Source organism: Dipodomys ordii, unplaced genomic scaffold, assembly GCF_000151885.1.
Source record: "Dipodomys ordii isolate 6190 unplaced genomic scaffold, Dord_2.0 Scaffold56, whole genome shotgun sequence".
Classification (NCBI taxonomy): Eukaryota; Metazoa; Chordata; class Mammalia; order Rodentia; family Heteromyidae; genus Dipodomys; species Dipodomys ordii.
The window spans coordinates 5456882-5474913 of record NW_012267272.1 but is presented as its reverse complement, the minus strand read 5'-3'; the positions used below and the strand labels follow the sequence as shown (position 1 = coordinate 5474913).

Here is an 18032-nt window from a genome sequence, read left to right as displayed (position 1 = left end):
AAAAAACATTAAAATACATATCTAAGGGTTCATTTTCCTGACATCACATTATCTGACCTTTTCCGCTTGACTCATACATATACTGGATATTGCAAATAAGGGAAACCATGGGACCTATGTTGTTGGGCTGGCTTTGAACCGCAATCCTCAGATCTCAGCCTCCCGAGTGGCTAGGATTAAAGGTAAGAGCCACCAGCACGGGCTTTGGAATCTCTTTTTATGATATATATATATATATATATATATATATATATTTATGATATATATTAATTGATTTATTGTTGGTTGTGGAGTTTAACTAGGGCCTGGGCACTGTCCTTGAGCTCTTTTGCTCAAGGCTAGTACTCTACCACTTTGAGCCACAGCGCCACTTCTGGTTTTCTGGTGGTTAATTGGAAACAAGAGTTTCAAGGACTATACCACCTGGGCTGGCTTCAGACTGTGATCTTCAGATCTTAGCATCCTGGGTAGCTAGGACTATAGGCATGAGTCACTAGCACCTGCCTATGAAAACTTTTATAAAGGAAGGATGTGCTCATAGTCTTTCTATTATAGCAATAAAATAATCTCAAAAGATCCCAGACAGGACAGTAGCATAAATGATAAACTGCTTCTGCTTCTTCTTCTTTTTTTTTTTTTTGTCGGTCGTAGGGCTTGAACTCTGGGCTTGGGCGCTGTCTGTGTGCTCTTCAGCTCAAGGTGAGTGCTCTACTGCTTGAGCCACAGCACCACTTCTGGTTTTCCAGTGGTTTATTGGCAATAAGAGTCTCACGGAATTTCCTGCCCGGGCTGGCTTTGAACCATGATCCTCAGATCTCAGCCTCCTGAGTAGTTAGGATTACAGGCATGAGCCACTGGCGCCCAGTAAACTGCTTCTTAAAATCAGCATAGTTCTCAGACATCTGCCTGTCCTCACCCACTAAAAGATTTTCAAAGGAACAAAGTAATACCTAACATGTGAATGTACCATCACAAGAGATAACACCTGGAGCCAGCTGATAAAGGCTCCTTTATATATAAGGTAGGAAAAACTATTTTCAAAATCTATTCCCTGCCAAAGAGGAATCAAAAAGAGGAAGGAAAAAATCCTACAATTGGGGATTTTTTAAAAAAGAATAAATATCTCTCTCTAATCTAAACAGGATGGGCAATCTGGCTCTGTCCATCTCTTAGGCCTCTTTCCCACCACACACTGCCAGGTTTATCTTCCTGCCAGTCACCAACACCTGCTTTTCTCTAAATCTCGTTTCACTGAGATGGTGATAAATGGTCACCTATCCAGGAAAGAACTCTGGCTAGTGTTGGGAATATCTGGCCTGTCAGTACTGAGGTTTGAACTCAGGGTGTTGTACTACCTGAGCCATGCTTCCAGCTGGACTTTTTGCAAGTTGATTTGGAAATGGATGGTAGCCAACTTTTCTTCCTTGGCAGACCTCAAAACCATAGTCCTAATCTCAGCCTCCTGCTAGTTAGGGTTATAGTTGTGAGCCGCTGGCATCTGGCTCTGCCTTTTACTTTTCTTGGTGTCAGTTAACAGTTATCAAAACTTGGATGGTCCATTTATATCTTTATTGCCTGACTCTACTCGGATTAAAACTGTATGAATGGAACAACATTAGCTCACTGTTCTAGGTCCTAAAAAAGCACATCATTAGCTCTTATCAAAAATACCTGCTGAGTGATAGAAAAAACAGAATAGGTGAAGCCTATGTTAAAACACGTCAAAAGAGGCAGAAAATATAAAGAACTGACGATGACAGCTAGAATTCCGCTAACATAAGTTGATGTGAAGAGGCCTATTTATATTTGTGTATTTATAATTGATAATCTACCCGAACATATACATATCCACAAGCAAATATACATATATCTGTGTACTTAAAAATATAAACAGGGAAGCCAGACAGTGGCTCGTACCTGTAACCCTAGCTACTCAAGGAGGCTGGATCTGAGGAAGGGGGTTCGAAGACAGCTGGGGCAAATTATCTCCAGTTAACCAGTAAAACGCCTGAACTGGAAGTGCGGCTCAAGTGGTTGTGTGCCAATTGTGTGAAACAAAACTACCTACACGCAAGGTTACTCGTAAATATTTCGTATAGTCCTTAAGTCTGCCTTTTCTCAGGAAACTGCCCACTGCACTCTCCCTCCCCTCCTCGGGGTACAGCGTTGATTTCTGCGGATTCTCGGGGAGGGCACTGAGCTCGCCCTCCCTCTTTTATAAAAATGTATTCTTGTCGCTAGTTGATTGGCGGTCGCGCCCCAGATTTTATCTTTCATTGGCCTACCTTCCAGTCCATCACTTCCGTGCCCAAGCATTCTATTGGCCCTCTGTAACTGACCTCCGACTGCTGGCCAAGCTGGGGCGGGAGGAGTTCCCCGGTGACGTCAAAGACGTGCCCCGCCCACATTCCGACACCTGGGCGGAGATTTCCCAGGGCTCTGCTTTTGTGGGCGGGGAGAATCGGAGAGAAAGACTTCTGATTGGGTCCTGCGGGCCAGACAGGCATGTGATTGGTCACTGCTTTTGAGGGAGGTGGGGCCGAAGCTGGGTCCTACAGCGAAGCTGGGGAGCCCTGGGGAGTCTCAAAGTTTGTGTCTGGAGCGGCTTTGAGAAGGGATTTTCTTGGGATGCGTGCTGATCTGTTGCCTTCCCTTTGGATGCACATCCCGCGCTAATCCCTGCAGCCTCGGGTCGGAGCCCTTGCGAAGACTTGGGTCCTCCCGAAATCCTCAGGTCCTGTAGGCAGGCAGGGGACACCCGGAGAAAGAGATCCTAGCGTTTCCACGGCCGCCCCGGCCCTCCGCATCCTCCGCCCGGCCCGGCGCGGCCTCTTCTGCCCTCAGCACCCTCGGCCCCGCGGCTTCCACCCCCATGGAGGTGCTGGAGAGCGGGGAGCAGGGCGTCCTGCAGTGGGACCGCAAGCTGAGCGAGCTGTCGGAGCCTGGGGACCCCGAGGCTCTCATGTACCACACGGTGAGCCCTGGGCGGCGGCGGGGGCTGAGGGGCGTTGACGTGTGTGCGTGTGCGTGTGTGTGTGCATGTGTGTGTGCGCGCGCGCGCGTGTGTTGTCATCGGAGTTGCAGCTGGAGAGCTGGGGATATGGGGGTAGGATCCATCTGGAAAAGGGGGCCTGGTCCAGAAATGCAGCCACCTGGGGGAGGGAGAAGGGTCTAGTTGGTATTTGAACGGTGCAAGTTGAACAGCTGGCGCCTCGAAACTTCCAGACGAGTGCCATTTTTGTATTCCTTTAGTAAATACTCTTCCCTGAAGTAGTTGTTGTTGTTTAAAAAACTCTGTAATCTCATTTCCTATTGCTAACGGTACTGTAAGGAGGGGAAAGGGAGTGTGTTTTGAGAATAATGCCTCTGCTTAGTTTGCTCTTTACAAAAATAGGGTCACGAACGGGTTTCAGTTCCACATGTCATTTTTGTTGAGTGCCACGCATCTTAATCAGTGGCACCCCTTCCACCGTGCTCCCCCACTCTCCCAATCCCACCCTTCCCCTCGATTTAGTTCAGACTACTTTATTTTCTAAGAGCTTCTGTCTTTCTTAAAGATGCCTTAGATTTCAGCCTAGTATCTTCACAAAATCAAGGTATAAAAATCAACTTCAGAATGCTTCCTTAGGAACAGATAGCCTGCAATTGAGTACCAGCATGAATAGCTAATAAGCCTGCTCCAGGATTTGTCTTTTTACAAAATCGTTTCTTTACTATCCTTACGTAGTTTATAAAGAGGTTTCAATTCAATCTATCAGTGTGAGTACAATGCATCTTGATCAGTGTCATCCTTTCCATAGTTCTCCCCATCTCTCCCAACCCCAAACACTCCCTCAGTTTAGTTTGCCTTGCTTTTTGTGGAAAGTTTTTTTTTTTATTAGCCAAGCTAAAGTAGAATTTTCTTTCCATCTGTTTTATGTCTTTCTTCTTCCTCCTCTCTCCCTGATTACTTTCTGATTTCCATTTTAAACTGTATGCTGTGTCTGGGTGTGTTGGAAATCCTCCTCCACCTAGGAGGGAAGCCTCTTTGGCATCTTAAACTGTAAGGCCAGGAGATCTGTTTCCTCAGTCTTCTGAGGAAAGGCCTGCAGACAAGTATGGAAAATCTGAGGTGGCTCCATTTTTTCAGACTGACTTTCAGCAGGAAGGTGGGGTCAGCTCATGAATTCCTAATTCTGGCTGTGTCCCCAAAGACCTCACCCACCATGCACATTTCTCTGATGAGAGTTTTCAACTTTCTAGGATTAAATTTGCAGAAAGGGGATTTTGTTTCAGAAACCAGCATTGATAACATTACTTTGTTCAAGATCTCATTGAAGTTGGGGGAGGGAAAAGGGGAGGGAAGGGAGTGAAAAGAGGAGGCCCGGCTATTTTCTTTTGGGGTTCTTTCAATGGGTTACCACCAAGATATTCGAAACTTTTGCAAAATGGCCAGCAGGCTCCACCTCTGGGGTTTTGCTGCTAGCTGACTGTTATTTTGGGAAAAGGGATGGGGCCTCTGTACTGATTCTCACCCCAGCATTTGTGTAGATGAGAAGGGTTTGTGTTTAAAAAAAAATGCAGTGTTCAGAGTTGAGAGGGTATAGCAGTTCATGTTGGGGCAAAAGCCAGATGTTCAATGTAGTGATCATATGCGCTTTGCCCATGGAGCGGCTCGGAGGAGAACATGTGGGCTGCATTTGGATTGAGGGCCTAGATGTGTAGCCTGCCCTCTGAGGAGCTTGGAGCATATTAGCCCACAAATGGCTAGTGATGAGTGGGTGCTCCAGATATTTTGGTAGACAGGAGCTACATCTTAGTTCTTCTCTTTTGTTCTTCAACCTACTGATGCTTTACAAGGGAAAATGTCTCATCCAGCAGCCATCATGCTCTTTGAGCTGATGGGATGGATTATGCACTGACACCCATGGGGCTCTTCCTGGACTCAGTGTCTTGTACAGGAGATCACAGGTCAGAGTTGGAGATGCTACCTGTGCCTGTCATGAACTTCAGGACAAAACTAACAACTTTATGAAAAGTTGCAGGGGAACAGACCTTGTATTTCTTAGGTTGTCTGTTGTGGTAAAGCACTGAATATAGGATTATTTTCTTCTAATCCTTTTCTTTAAAAAAAAGCAATTATGTTCTCTACTTAGAGAAGTGTCTCACTTCTGAGCTGTGCACTCGTAAATTACCCCCCCCCCATTATTGCTGCTAGTATGTGTGAACTCGTATGATAAGAATATATGTTAAAAGAAGCATTGGATTTAGTAACACAGACAACTGGATGGTATTCCTTTGAACTAAGGGGGATTTGGCAGAAATGTAAGCATAGGTAACTTTACCCTCTGTTGTTTGACCTCTGTTGGGGGTTGAGGTGCAGAGCTGGTTATGATTGCCATTTATCCATGATGTAGAGATGGCCTGGCCTTTGGCTGAATCCCTGTGTGGAAAACAGTGGCCAGATTTTATTATGCATTCATTCAAAGATAGTTATGCTTTCAATTACTACTTGTTGAGTATTTTAATATTTATTGACTGTTCTAAGCCCTTGGGATACATCAATGAACAAACTCAAACAAACATTCCTGACCTTGCAAAGCCTACATGTGTGTGTAGGATGTGTGTGTGCACATGCACACACACATGTGTCCGTGTAGGTATCTGAGTATGTGCACACTTGTATGCATTAAGCAGGAAAAAGTTTATAAACAGCAAGTGCGAAGTGTAATAGAGAAGTAAGCAATATAGTATGTTATATGCTAGAACTGTGATAGAGAAAATAAAAGTAGAAAAGCGTATTGGGGATAGAGAATTCAGGACAGAGAAAAGGTGGAGGTAGTATTGAACTGTTGATCAGAGATAACTATCCGGGAAGAGATTTGAAGGAGGTGAGTGTTTAGCTGAGCAGGATGAAAAGCCAGGGCAGAACTCGAGGTGAGCACACCCTGACATGAGCTGGTGCTAACTCCAAGTTCTTTCCATTCCTTTGTTTTGGTGAATGATTTTCCTTGTAAAGGAAAGGAGTCTTTTAGGAAAGACTCAGGAAAACTTTTCTGAGTGAGTGGATTGGGCATTGTCCAGGGCAAGGAGAGCCTGGGGGTTGGGGGTAGATTATAAGTTGAACAAATGGTAGCAGATGGAGTGTTTATCACCTGTGAGAGGGGGCCTCCAGCACACGCCTGACCCTCCCCCCACCCCACGGGAGAGCCCCAGTCCTTGGTTGGGTGCTCTACTGTTGCATCCTAAAATTTTTTAATACTTTTGAGATAGGGACCCCACATTCTATTTTGTGTTAGTTCCCACAGATTTATTGCTGGTCCAGCTGGGAGATATTATGTAGTGCTTAGTTAAAAAATATGTATATGCCTGATTTATTTATATAAGCTTGGTTTATTATATATACATACATATATATATATATATATACACACACATAAGCTTATATATCCATGTAAACCTGATTTATAATAAAATCAGGGTATACACACACACACAGACACACACACACACAAGACACACACACATACATACATACATACATACATACATACATACATACTGTTCATCTCTCTTAATGGGCCCAATGAGTGAGCCATTTGTTTTCTATTCTCATTTTAGATGTAAGAAAACCAAAGCTTAATGCATTTAAGCATCTCAGCTTAGGCCCCAGAGCTGAGTGGTATCATGACCAGGGTTCGAATCCAGCAATATTGCCATATTGCTGTAGAATGGAAGAATCTCAATTTATAAGAAGTATCTAAGTGAGAAGAAAATGGGAGAGGAGACGGGGTATTGACACTGCCCAAGAGCAGCTAATGTTTAACTGAGGCTAACAATGGCCACCTCCATACCTTCTTAGCATGACCACTTCTAAACACTCCATTTAAGCAAACCTGTCACACATCAGACTTGAAAAAGTAGAGGAATGTTCCAGTTGCTGAAGACTGGGATTCTAATGCCTCTCAGATACCTTCTGTGATCCATCCCATCAGAGACAATGTTTATTCTCTTTTAGGTAAACTTCTTGATCCAGAGAGACAAAGGCTTACAGGAGAGAGGTTTAAAGTCTACAGAATAATGAAGGATAGAGCATGTAGATAGGGCAGTTGTGAACTTGTCATTAGATAACACATTAGTAAAGCCATGGGCTTTCTCTTGAAGCCCTGGAGGTTGAAAGAAGATTGGGAGGCTCATCTAGGTACTGTATCATTTAGTATTGTCAAATGTTTACTTCCTGGATATGTTTAGAAATTGCAACTCAAAGGCATCATCCAAAACTAGACAAGAGGCTGTTTTCACACGTGTATTCTTAGAGTCAAAGGGGTGGTGTGACAATGCTCTATTAAAACACAACATCTTAGCAGGGCACTGGTGGCTCACGCCATCTCAGAAGGCTGAGATCTGAAGATTGAGGTTTGAAGCCAGCCCAGGCAGGAAAGTCTGTGACATTCTTATCTCCAATAAACTATTCAGAAAAGACAGTGTGGCACTGTGGCTCAAGGGGTAAAATGCTAGCCTTGAGCAAAAGCAGCTCAGGGACAGTGCCCAGGCCCTGATTTCAAGCCCCAGTACTGGCACCAACAAACCCCATAAAACCCCCCAAAACCCCATAGCTCAACATCTTTCGAGTTTCTGTGGCCTTGGGTGAACATGGGGGAACTGGCGGTGATTGGCCATGGTGGATGGGAGTGGACAGTAGCTCTAGAGGGACACTATGGGTGATAAACCTTGTGATCTTGCTCACTCCTGATAGCCACACTTAGCCGCCTGGAAGATGATGATTTCTTTCAGTTTTTGCAATGATTATGTTCTTAAAAAATAAAAAAAGCAACCATAAGATAGTCTTTGCCAAGATGACAGTTGCGGTTCTGCTTGTATTAAATGTGCTGTCTGTATATACAACCAGTTATTTGTAACATACTTAGTAGTTATGCTGTTCACATTTATCTGATCATTTCTTAAATGGGAAATGGCTGATCTCAGATAGTGGTAGTCAGGGAGTGAAGGGCCTGTTCCGCCCGCTGGTATCTGAAGGGGAAGCATCTGGCTCCCACATCCCACACTGATTGCTAAGAAGGAGTTAGCTGATCTCTGGCTGAAGGGCTTCCTCTTCCTCCCAGTGGGCCCAGAGACTGATAGAGTTCCAGTGGGTTATTAAATCTGGGGGTTTGATGTTCCTGCTTGGGGTTATCTATTGTCTCCTGGCTAGTTCCCAAGGGGGAATAGTTCCTCTCGGGCTGAGAATGTCATTGCTTATGGTCAGCTGACCTCTGCCAGCTGAATGAACACAGAGTTCTAGCAGGACACAGAGTTGTGAAGTACATGGGATTTGTCTTCCAGGCTTTCGTTTGACCTTTCCATAGCCTTGGGGGTCTCAGGCCCCTGGCATTCACTGTGATGTTCTCTTTTCATCTACCCCTTTTCAAGCTTTGCTTACATTGAAGTTTTGTATATCCTGGGTTACTCCTAAATGGACATTTATACTGAGCCATAATTACTCAAAGTCAAGAAGGTGAATTGCTAAATGAAAAATGAAAGGCACTAGCCAGGTAGTTGAAGAACATGGGGAATGGGAGGAGCACCCCCAGCACCCCTGTTGCTCCACACACGTGGCCCTTCCTCACAAGGCAGCCCTGCACCTATGTTGCTAAATTATGTTTGATTTAAGAAGTCCCATTGGCTTTGCCAGAAAACAAAAACAGAATAACATGAACAACAACAAAATCCCACCCCTGACTCCTTATTGTCTCTGAAATTGTTCTCAGGGTGTGGGGGAAATGACCCAGGCATAATCCTGAAAGGTGGGAGGACTGAACATAGTTTTATGTTACAATGTTCCATGGAAACAAGGAGCTTTGATATGACGGTGACATTATATCTACAATAATAATCAAATTTATTATAGTTCTTGCAGATACAAGTATCCAAAACACTGACCCAGTTGGGCATATATGAGTCAATGATTACCTTGAGTCACAAGCAACCTAGAAACATAGCCCCTTGTCTGGTTCAGTGATTCCTCCGTGTCTCCAGGGTCTTTGGTTTCATTCATCTGTGTTTTGGAGGATGGATGGATGGAGGAGGTGCAGATTCAAAAAGGACAGTATCTAGGGGAAGAACGGAGTTGTCTAGCCCTGTGTCTCCATTTTTTTGTTTTTAGTGATGGAAAACATTTTTCTTAGTAGTCCCCCAGCTGACTTTATTTAGAGTTTTATTTGTAAATGGCCACCTGGCCATTTCTAAGCCAATAGCTAGAAGAGGACGTGGGATTTATATGATTTGTTTGATTAATCATTTGAAGGTGAAAGAAGTTGAAGACTCCCTCGGCAAGGCCATTAGCACAGTGATTTGAGTTGATAGTCAAAAGATGGGGTTGTGCCGGGGGCCGATGGCTCAAGCCTGTAATCCTAGCTACTCAGGAGGCTGAGATCTGAGGATTGCGGTTCAAAGCCAGCCTGGGCAGGAACATCCCTGAGACTCTTATCCCCAATAAACCACTAGAAAACCGGAAGTGGTGCTGTGGCTCAAGCGGTACAACGCTTGCCTTGAGCTGAAGAGGTGCAGGGACAGCGCCCAGGCCCAGAGTTCAGAGTTTAAGCCCCACGACTGACCAAAAAAAAAAAAAAAAGATGGAGTTGTTTCACAAACAAAGGTATGTTTGTTTCTCTGAAAGTTGAGCTACTAGAAAAAAAAAACCCACAATAGTTAGTCCTAAGATCAGAAGAGCAACCCTGAATATTATATTTTCAAAGTGTTATGGACTTTATTTAGCTGTTCTTAGAATTGCCAAATGAAGGAAGGCAACAGGGCCTTCCTTCCTGAAATGCATGGAAGGGCTGTTCAGAGAGGTATGGGCAAAGGTGGAGGATGGTTTTCTGACTCACTGACTAGGACGTGGAGAATTAGCAATATTATCTGGACTCTCAGCATCAGGGTCAAATGCCAGGGCTGAAGGTATCTAGCTGAGCCTATAATCTTGCTCACCATGCAAGACAAGAATGACTTGTTCTGTTTTGTCCACAGCAGGCTGAGAGCTGAATGCCAAATTTTTTTTTTTTACCCCCAAAGGAGTTATTTTTCTATTTGCGTGTGGCTGTTCAAATATTGATGAGGCCATGCGTGCCTGTTTGTAACTTGAACTGCCTGTCACAGCTTGGTATGGTTCTAACTTATCTGTTGATGCTATAGGCATATGGCTCTAGACCTTTACTAGGCATTTGGTATAGTTAAGGCCTATGGTTTGCAAGGCATTGCATAGTCCAGTTAAAGGATCTTGAGAATGAGAGGAAGGTGTCTGTTTCCAGCCCCTGAAATCAAAGTTGAAAGGAAATGATGAGGCTCTTCATCTTTGGGTTGACCTTTAGCTTACTCATTCTTTTCCTGGCTCACTGGATAGTCTCTGGTTCTCCCAAATGAAGTTCTGAATGAGCTGCAGGTTTTTAGTCCCCCACTTTGAATTGAATTGTTATCAATCACCACTGGGACACAGAGGAAATTATGGCCTATTTTCTCTATGGAGACTCTGAGACTTAGAGCAGTAGAGATTTACCCAGCTGAAACACAGCTCCTTAAGGAAAGGAGAGAGGACCTTGTCATTTCTGTAATCACCTGGTGCTTAAGTCAAGTGCAAGATGTTCATTATGGATTGAAAACAATTATTTGAAGTATACTGAAGTAGAGCCAAGCAGTCCAGGGCAGTGGATTCGGTGGGTGGTCCTAAACTCTGTGTGTGTGTGTGTGTGTGTGTGTGTGTGTGTGTGAGAGAGAGAGAGAGAGAGAGAGAGAGAGAGAGAGAGAGAGAGAGAGAGACTTGAATTTGAACTCAAAGCCTCATGCTTCTAGGCTGGTATTCTATAACTTGAGCCATGGTGCCAGCCCTGTTTTATGATGGTTATTTTCAAGATAATCTTGCAAATATTTCTATTCCTGCTGGCCTCCAGATTACAGACTGTCAAATAGATAGAATCATGAGTGTGAGCCACTGGGGCCCAGCTTCACTTTTTTAAAAAAATTGCTGGTCCTGGGGCTTGAATTTAGGGACACTGTTTCTGAGCCTCTTTGTGCTCGGGACTAGCTCTCTACCATTGGGCCACAGTTTCACTTTCAGCTTTTAGTGAGTAGTTCATTGGAGATGAGAGTCTCATGGACTTTGCTGCCTGGGCTGGCTTGGAACTGTGATCCTCAGATCTCAGCCTCTTGAGTAGTTAGGATTATAGGAGTGAGCCATTGGTGCCTGGCTCCATTTCACTTTTTATTTTTGTTTTTTAACTCTAGATTATTGTAAATGTTTCTGCAAATGTGAATATTTAGCATGCTAATAATGAGTAGTTCAGCATCAATATCTCTTTTTGTTTAGAGAAGATGACAAAAATGGAATAGTTCTGTAACAATGTTGGTTTCTAGGCACATGGAGAGCAGAGACATTATTTCAGGGCAAATCTTTGCACCAAGCAGGCTTAAGGTTCATGGTTCTTTGATGGCCTTGGGCAAATTACTGAAAATAATAGATGGAGTTTTCTACCCTATCTCCTAAGTCAAATGTTTCAGTTTGAGGACGAGAGATCCCAAATTTAGGAGCCTGATCTCATTCGAGAGGCAGAGGGCCTGTAATTACTCTCATGCATCTGTAATTTCTCTCATCCCAGCTTCTCCCGCCTGCTGTAAACACAGGTCTCTGCCTTGAACACATGCTTACCATATGGCTCTGCTGGTTTTTTTTTTTTTCCTTTTTTGTTGGTGACAGGTTTTCTTACACAAGTGGTGAACAGCTCGGGTCTACTTGATTCCTACTCCGGTCTAGACCCCAGTACTTTGGTTCTTATTGTTGATTGCAACATCTCCCTCACTGCTAATTCTAATCATCCTCTCCCTGTCCTTACCTTGCTGGGCCTTGTGAAAATATTTGACAATATTGAACACAGGGTCAATATTTGCTCTGGTTTCCATGGCATTCTGAGAAGCGTGGGTTTTCCTCCGTTTGCTTCCTCACTGCCTAAGCCATGCAATTGAATTTGGTAAAAGCATTTGATAATAGTCCTCTCCCCCCCCCCCCATTTTTTTTAAACTTTATATGCGTTCCTGGCTTCTGTCAACTTGGGTGAAGCTGATTCTTAGATCTCCCTATCTGTTTGTTGTTTGCTGGTGGAGTGCAGGGGATCTTTGGAATATGAAGGGAGAGTCTTCTTGAGGCCACCTTAGCTGTGGAACAGCTCTGGTTGGATAGCTCTTGAATCTTCTCCATGCATTACTCAAAGAAAAGCTGAGGACACTTTGATCCACTGTTATCACTGCACCCCCATTTATCTCAGGGAATGTTTAGTGACTCAGCTCGCCATGTAAACTTCATGGGTCATGGGTCATTCCTGGGGCACAGCTGCTTTTAGCCTCAGTGTTACCCATTGGCTCTGGGGCAGTGTTTTGGCTGGATTTTTGCTTATACTTTGGCTGGGAGACCTTTGTGGAGTTTGATGGTGCTATGTCTGACTTTTTCAGCTGTTTTGAAAGTCAATGCAAAAATCAGACAGACTCTCTTAGATCATGTTCTGTATATTCCTTTGGTTTGTTTATATGACTGCAGTTGGGCTCAGTTAAAATTGCTTCACGTAACTCTCTTCTGCTGTAATGCATTTATCTAAACTTCACTGTGTGTTGGGTTTTTTTCCTTTCTTCTCTCTCTCTCTCTCTCTGGGTTTGGGGATTGGGGGTTAAACTCATACTTGTGCTCTTGCTTGACTTTCTCTGCTTGAGTTGGCAATCTACCACTTGAGCCATACGTCTACTTCTAGCTTTTTTTTTTTCTGGTTAATTTTTTTAAGGAGATAAGAGTCTTGTCAGGTCGATCTGCCTGGGCTGGCTTTGAACTGTGATCCTCCCTTCTTAGTCTCCTTAGTAGCTAGGATTACAGGGATTACAGGTTTGATCTAGCAGCATCTGGCTTTATTTATTTTAAAGAAGAGTTCAAATGGGTTACTCTGAACAATCTTCTCTCTTGTGAGAAGCGTCAGTGCTAACTCTTGAAAGAGGGTTTTTCATTGGGGGATAAAGCATTGTGTTTTGTGAACTCAGTGTAGTACAGTTTAATTCATACTCTAGGTCTCAGTTTATCCAACTATAAAATTCTGCATTTGTATCACCTGGCCCTGAAGTCCCATTTGCATTTCATGCTTTGTGCTCCTACCACTGAATGTCTCCCATGTTTTAAATTTGTCTGTTTACAACAAGGACATTGAGCATCCAGTAGATTGTGTATTTCATTTAGACTACTCAATTGCAGATGCAGTTTTGCTGCCTCCTCCTCTCCCCCTCCCCTTATTCCCCCTCCTCTGCCCCCTCCTTCTCCCCTTCCACAAGGTTTTGCTATGTAGTAGAGGAGGCTGGCCTTCAACCCCTTGATCCTCCCCCTCAGCCTCCTAGAACTGGGGTCACACCTCCCCACCCCCACCAACTTGATGTTTTGTAATCTTTACTTTCTGACTTAAAACCTTGTTGAAATAAAACCCAGACAAAAATTTAAAAAAAAGAAAGAAAAACAGAGGTAGGAAGCTTAAAAAAAATTAGAAGGGGGGAAAAGAACAACCTTTTCAGACTTCTTGGCAAATAAGAAGAGTCTGGGGGAAAAAAATCCACACACACTTTCCTAGTTGTCTGAACGGAAAATCTTGGTTTTTCACATTTCATATCTTGGAAATGTCTCAATAGTTTTTGTGTAAGGGGAAATTCCTTTTGGCTGAGAGAGAGCGCTTGCAGGATTCAAACTGATAGGCTTTTTAGAAAACTTGGAGGAAATAAGATTTGGGGTGAAAGTGTTTCTTCACTGGCCAGTGTGTGTTAAATAGAAATTTAACCCAGGGTTACCCAATAAAGCCTTTTAAAGGTTTAGTCATTAACGCTTTCCTTCTCGCTCTTCTGGTCTTGCACACCCTGGGGAAAACTCACATATCGGGTTCATCCTCCAATTCCAGGAACTTTGTGAACTACTTTTATGTGTGCCCCAGACAGGCGGATATTTATTATCTACCTTGTGACTCTAGAGATAGCATGTAAATAAATGATTGAATCAGAGGCCATTAAGTCCCTGGTTTTTGTTCTGCATTTGAGTTGGGTTCCAAGCATTTATGCAACACAGAGACTGAAATGGAACATCTACGGGGGGTGTGTGTGAAGAGTTGGGGAGCATCACATGGAGTGAGTGGTGTGCAGTAGGGGTTCTTTAGGTGGACCTTGGTGGGGAGAATTAGGAGACACAGATCATGAGAAGTTTTATATATTTTTGTGAACTATTTACACATATTTTTGTAGGCAGAAGAGTGGGAGGCTTTTAATAAGAGGGAAAACAAGAAATGCCTCTTAGAAAGGAACTTTTAGAACGTAGGTGGTGGGTAGAATTGATACTGGCAAGATGACCTGCTGGCTCTCCGATTTATCCCTGCAGTGGAACAAGATCCCACAAGGCCTGATCTCTTTAGGGAGGAGCAGGTGCATTAGAAGCTAGACCTGCAGACTTGGTGAGTGGGATTTGGGAGACTTCCTGTTTTCTGACTAGGTAAGCCATTGACCTAGAACAACAATCTTTGGAGAGCAGATGAGTTTGGTAGAGAAGATAGTGAGTTCCAGGTCAGACACGGATATATTTTTAGAACACGCCGAAACCACATGTATTACTAAAAGGCTTCTTAGAATCTTGGGTCTGGAGTTCTGGAGACAGGTCTGGATTGAAGATGTACATTTGGGTGTTAGGAGTTTGGTAGAGGAAGAAGTGAAGTCCGGGAGACCATAGGCAGTAGTCATCGCAAGGGGGAAGAGTGGGAAACAAAGGCTAAGGATGGAGCTGGGGATGGAGGGGGTGGTGGTGGCTGTAGGTAGAATGTACAATCATCGGAAAAAATAGAGAAAGCCACGAAAATTCCATCACAGGTTCCAAAACAGGGGAGAGATGTTTGAACATGGACTTTAGCTATCCTCCCAAGACTCTAATGGCTCATATGCCTGCTAACTCAGGCAGCCATGGATCTTCCCTGGAGTCACAACTATGACACTCTGCCCAGGAAGAAGGGGTGTGTCTCACTGAGAATATCAACTGCAGAAAGGTAGGAACTGATAGTAGATAGTCAAGGTATTCAACACACACACACACACACACACACACACACACACACACACACACACACACACACACACACACAGAGCACTGCTTTGTTTTTCTATCAAGGCTAATATCAGTTCTTAGAACTGGCCTTGGAGTTGGCCATGATGCTTCTGTGATTTTTATAAGGATCTTTTCTTCTTTGTTGTAGCCAGGTTGTCCCCCAATGGCCACCCAGTTTTCCAGTAGGGGTCTCTTGTGTGCATGCATCCTTTGGGGTTCTCAGGCTTTGGGGTATCCAAATACATGGCCACAGACTCATCCTATCAAGTTGAAACTGTTTTCTTTCTTTACTCCTGAGTCTTCCACTGAGAAAATTGGGCACATCTACTAAATGCCAACAAAATGTTGATCACAGAGCCCCGACAACATTCAAAATTCAATTAACAACAAACAACAAACAAGACAGAAAATAAGCCCAGTTATTGGCTCCAGTTGTATATGAACTAATAGCAGGGGAAGGTAAGGACAGATGACTTTGGAATAAGGATCTGAGCCTGTAGGAGGAATCTGAAAATAAATGACTGGCTTCCAAGAAAATGCTACAGGAAGAGCTTTGGCTTCAGGAAAGGCTATGGCAGCCACATCCTTGCTCTTCTCCTTAGACCCCAGTGCATCTTTCTCTAGTGCGCTCTGTTCCTTCCATGGCTGTCTGACTCCCAGAGCCAGGAAGAATAGGGGTGGGAGGAAAAGCTCTCAAGGGCTAAAGACAGAGGTGGCAGGTCAGTGGTACTGGCAGGTGGATTTCTGAGGCTTGATAGAAGCAGATGACTCTTTCTCATGCTTTTTCCTTAAGAAAAAGTCTTATTTGCTGGGCATGGGGTGCACACCAGCAACTTAGGTGACTGAGGCAGGGAGAACATGACTTCTAAGCAGGCTGGGTGCCTAGCATCATCCTGTCTCAAAAGGAAAAGAAAACTTAAAAGGAAAATGTCTTGCGCATTTGAAGCACCTATGGTAAAAGCTTTTCCTAAAAAGTGAAGTTCATTTTTTGTTGTTGTTGTTGTTAGTCCTGGGCTTTGAACTCTGCTGTCCCTGAGCTCCTTTTTTTTCTCAAGGCTAATGCTCTACCATTTGAACCACAGCACCACTTCCAGCTTTTTCTGTGATTAATTGGAGATAAAAGAGTCTCCTGGCCTTTCCTGCCTGGGCTGGCTTTGAACCATAATCCTCAGATCCAAGCTTCCTGAGTAGCTAGGATTGCAGGCATGAGGCACTGCATGCCTGGCCTTTGGAGTTCACTTTTTAAAGCAATGTTAGGTGCCTAGCACAATTGAGCAGCCAGCAGAATGCCCATAGGCCAGGACACCCAACACACATGGCCTCCCTATCCCAAACAGGGTTCCAGCATTACAGACTTGTGGGGTATGGCTTCATAGCCGAGGTTAGCTGTGGCAGCTTTTGATTTTACAAATTAGTCACACCAAAGCTTCTCACTGTAGCCAGCACTGGAGTCTTTACACATGTCTCTGTGTGCTTGCTGCTTTGGCTGTATAGTAAGGAAAGTTTGTGGAAAACACTCAGGTGTTTCCATGGAGGATCACTGAGAAGTCAGAGTTTTTACTCCCTGCTTCCACTTCCAGATGACTTAGTCCCTTCACACTGCCCTTTGTGAAGGAGGGGGCGGTGGTGGGGAAATACTGTGTTTGGTAATAAAATACTGTGTTTGAGAGCTGTGCCTTTTAACTTTCTGCCCTGAAAGGGAATTCATTTCAGAGGTACTTCCAGTTATTTTTATTATTAGTTTTTTCCTTGGTTCTACATGTTTTCTTTCCAGAACTTTCTGTAGCTCATGACCTGTATTTGAGGGGCTCCTGGTAGGTCCCTGGTTCATGAGGCTAAGACTAAGACAGATCTGCCCTGTCTGTGGCTCAGACTATCACTATCCAAAGAGATCCATTGGCCCTGATCATCTTGAGATATGTGTTTTACCTGTGCAGTGAGAGAGACAGAAAAGTAGTTGCCAGAAAAATCCTTTGGGGTAGGAACAAGGTGTACTTCAGGTGGAGTGAAAGCCAGGAGAGGTGGGTGGTTGAGGGGACTGAGTTTGGTTGTTTCTGCTTTCTTTCTCCATTGCTTCCTCTGTGTGCTGTGGGATTCTGCATAAGCTCTTGTCTGGGGAGGGGCTGGGAATCAGGGATGTGAAGTCCGTACAACTTCATAGCCATACACAAGTGAGTGCCTCTGAGGTCTGTTGATATGGTAAGTAAACGATGCTGTTCAAAATGGCGCCTTGAAATAACAGACAAGGTATATCACAGCAGGTGGAACTGAGCAACTGGTTCCCAGTTATCAGCGACATGGAGGCTGGCATGCCATGCCACACTTGTGAAAGCATCTCTTAGCCACTTCTGGGACCCCGTGTCCCAGACACATGGTTGGAATCTAGTAATGTTTGGTGAGGGAATGGATGAATGCAGGAGTGAATCCGGGCTCATAGTCTGATCCTGGTTCTGTCTGTTCTGAGTGTCCTCTAAAGCTGCTCATGTGCACCTCCCCCCCCCACAAATTAATAAAGAGAATAAGGCTTTTGTATTATGGCTTAGAAGACATTTAAGTGAACAGAGAACCCAGAAGTTTCTTTGGTTCCTTGTGGAATTCTCTTAATCTCAAAGCTAGATTCTGATTTGCATGACTAAGCCACACCTCAAGTTTTCAGGCATCTGCTCCTGGGGAACTGAAAACCTTGATCAGTTTTGTTGGGGGAAGGATGGCAGCAGGTGTTAGCAACTTTTTGAAGTTGCAAGAGAGGACCAGAAGGGGTTGGCTCCTCCCTGTTAGCCCATGGAACAATGATCTATTACTGGACATTGAAATCATTGACATTGTTCTATCTAATATAAATAGCTCTCCTGGGGCCAGTTGTGCTCTATTTAGGAATCTAACCCTGAAAGCAATCAGGCTTCAG

At 44.1% G+C, this 18032-nt stretch overlaps 1 protein-coding gene across 1 annotated transcript in view; it reads left to right on the top strand.

Moving 5' to 3' along the window:
* Window positions 1–2588: 2588 nt before the first annotated feature.
* Window positions 2589–18032, top strand: part of Creb3l2 (cAMP responsive element binding protein 3-like 2) — a 107291-nt gene continuing 91847 nt past the window's right edge. Inside the window, exon 1 of the mRNA XM_013021685.1 lies at window positions 2589–2974. Within this exon, the coding sequence (XP_012877139.1) occupies window positions 2873–2974 (102 nt within the window). The 5' untranslated portion in view covers window positions 2589–2872. The remainder of the gene's footprint in view (window positions 2975–18032) is intronic.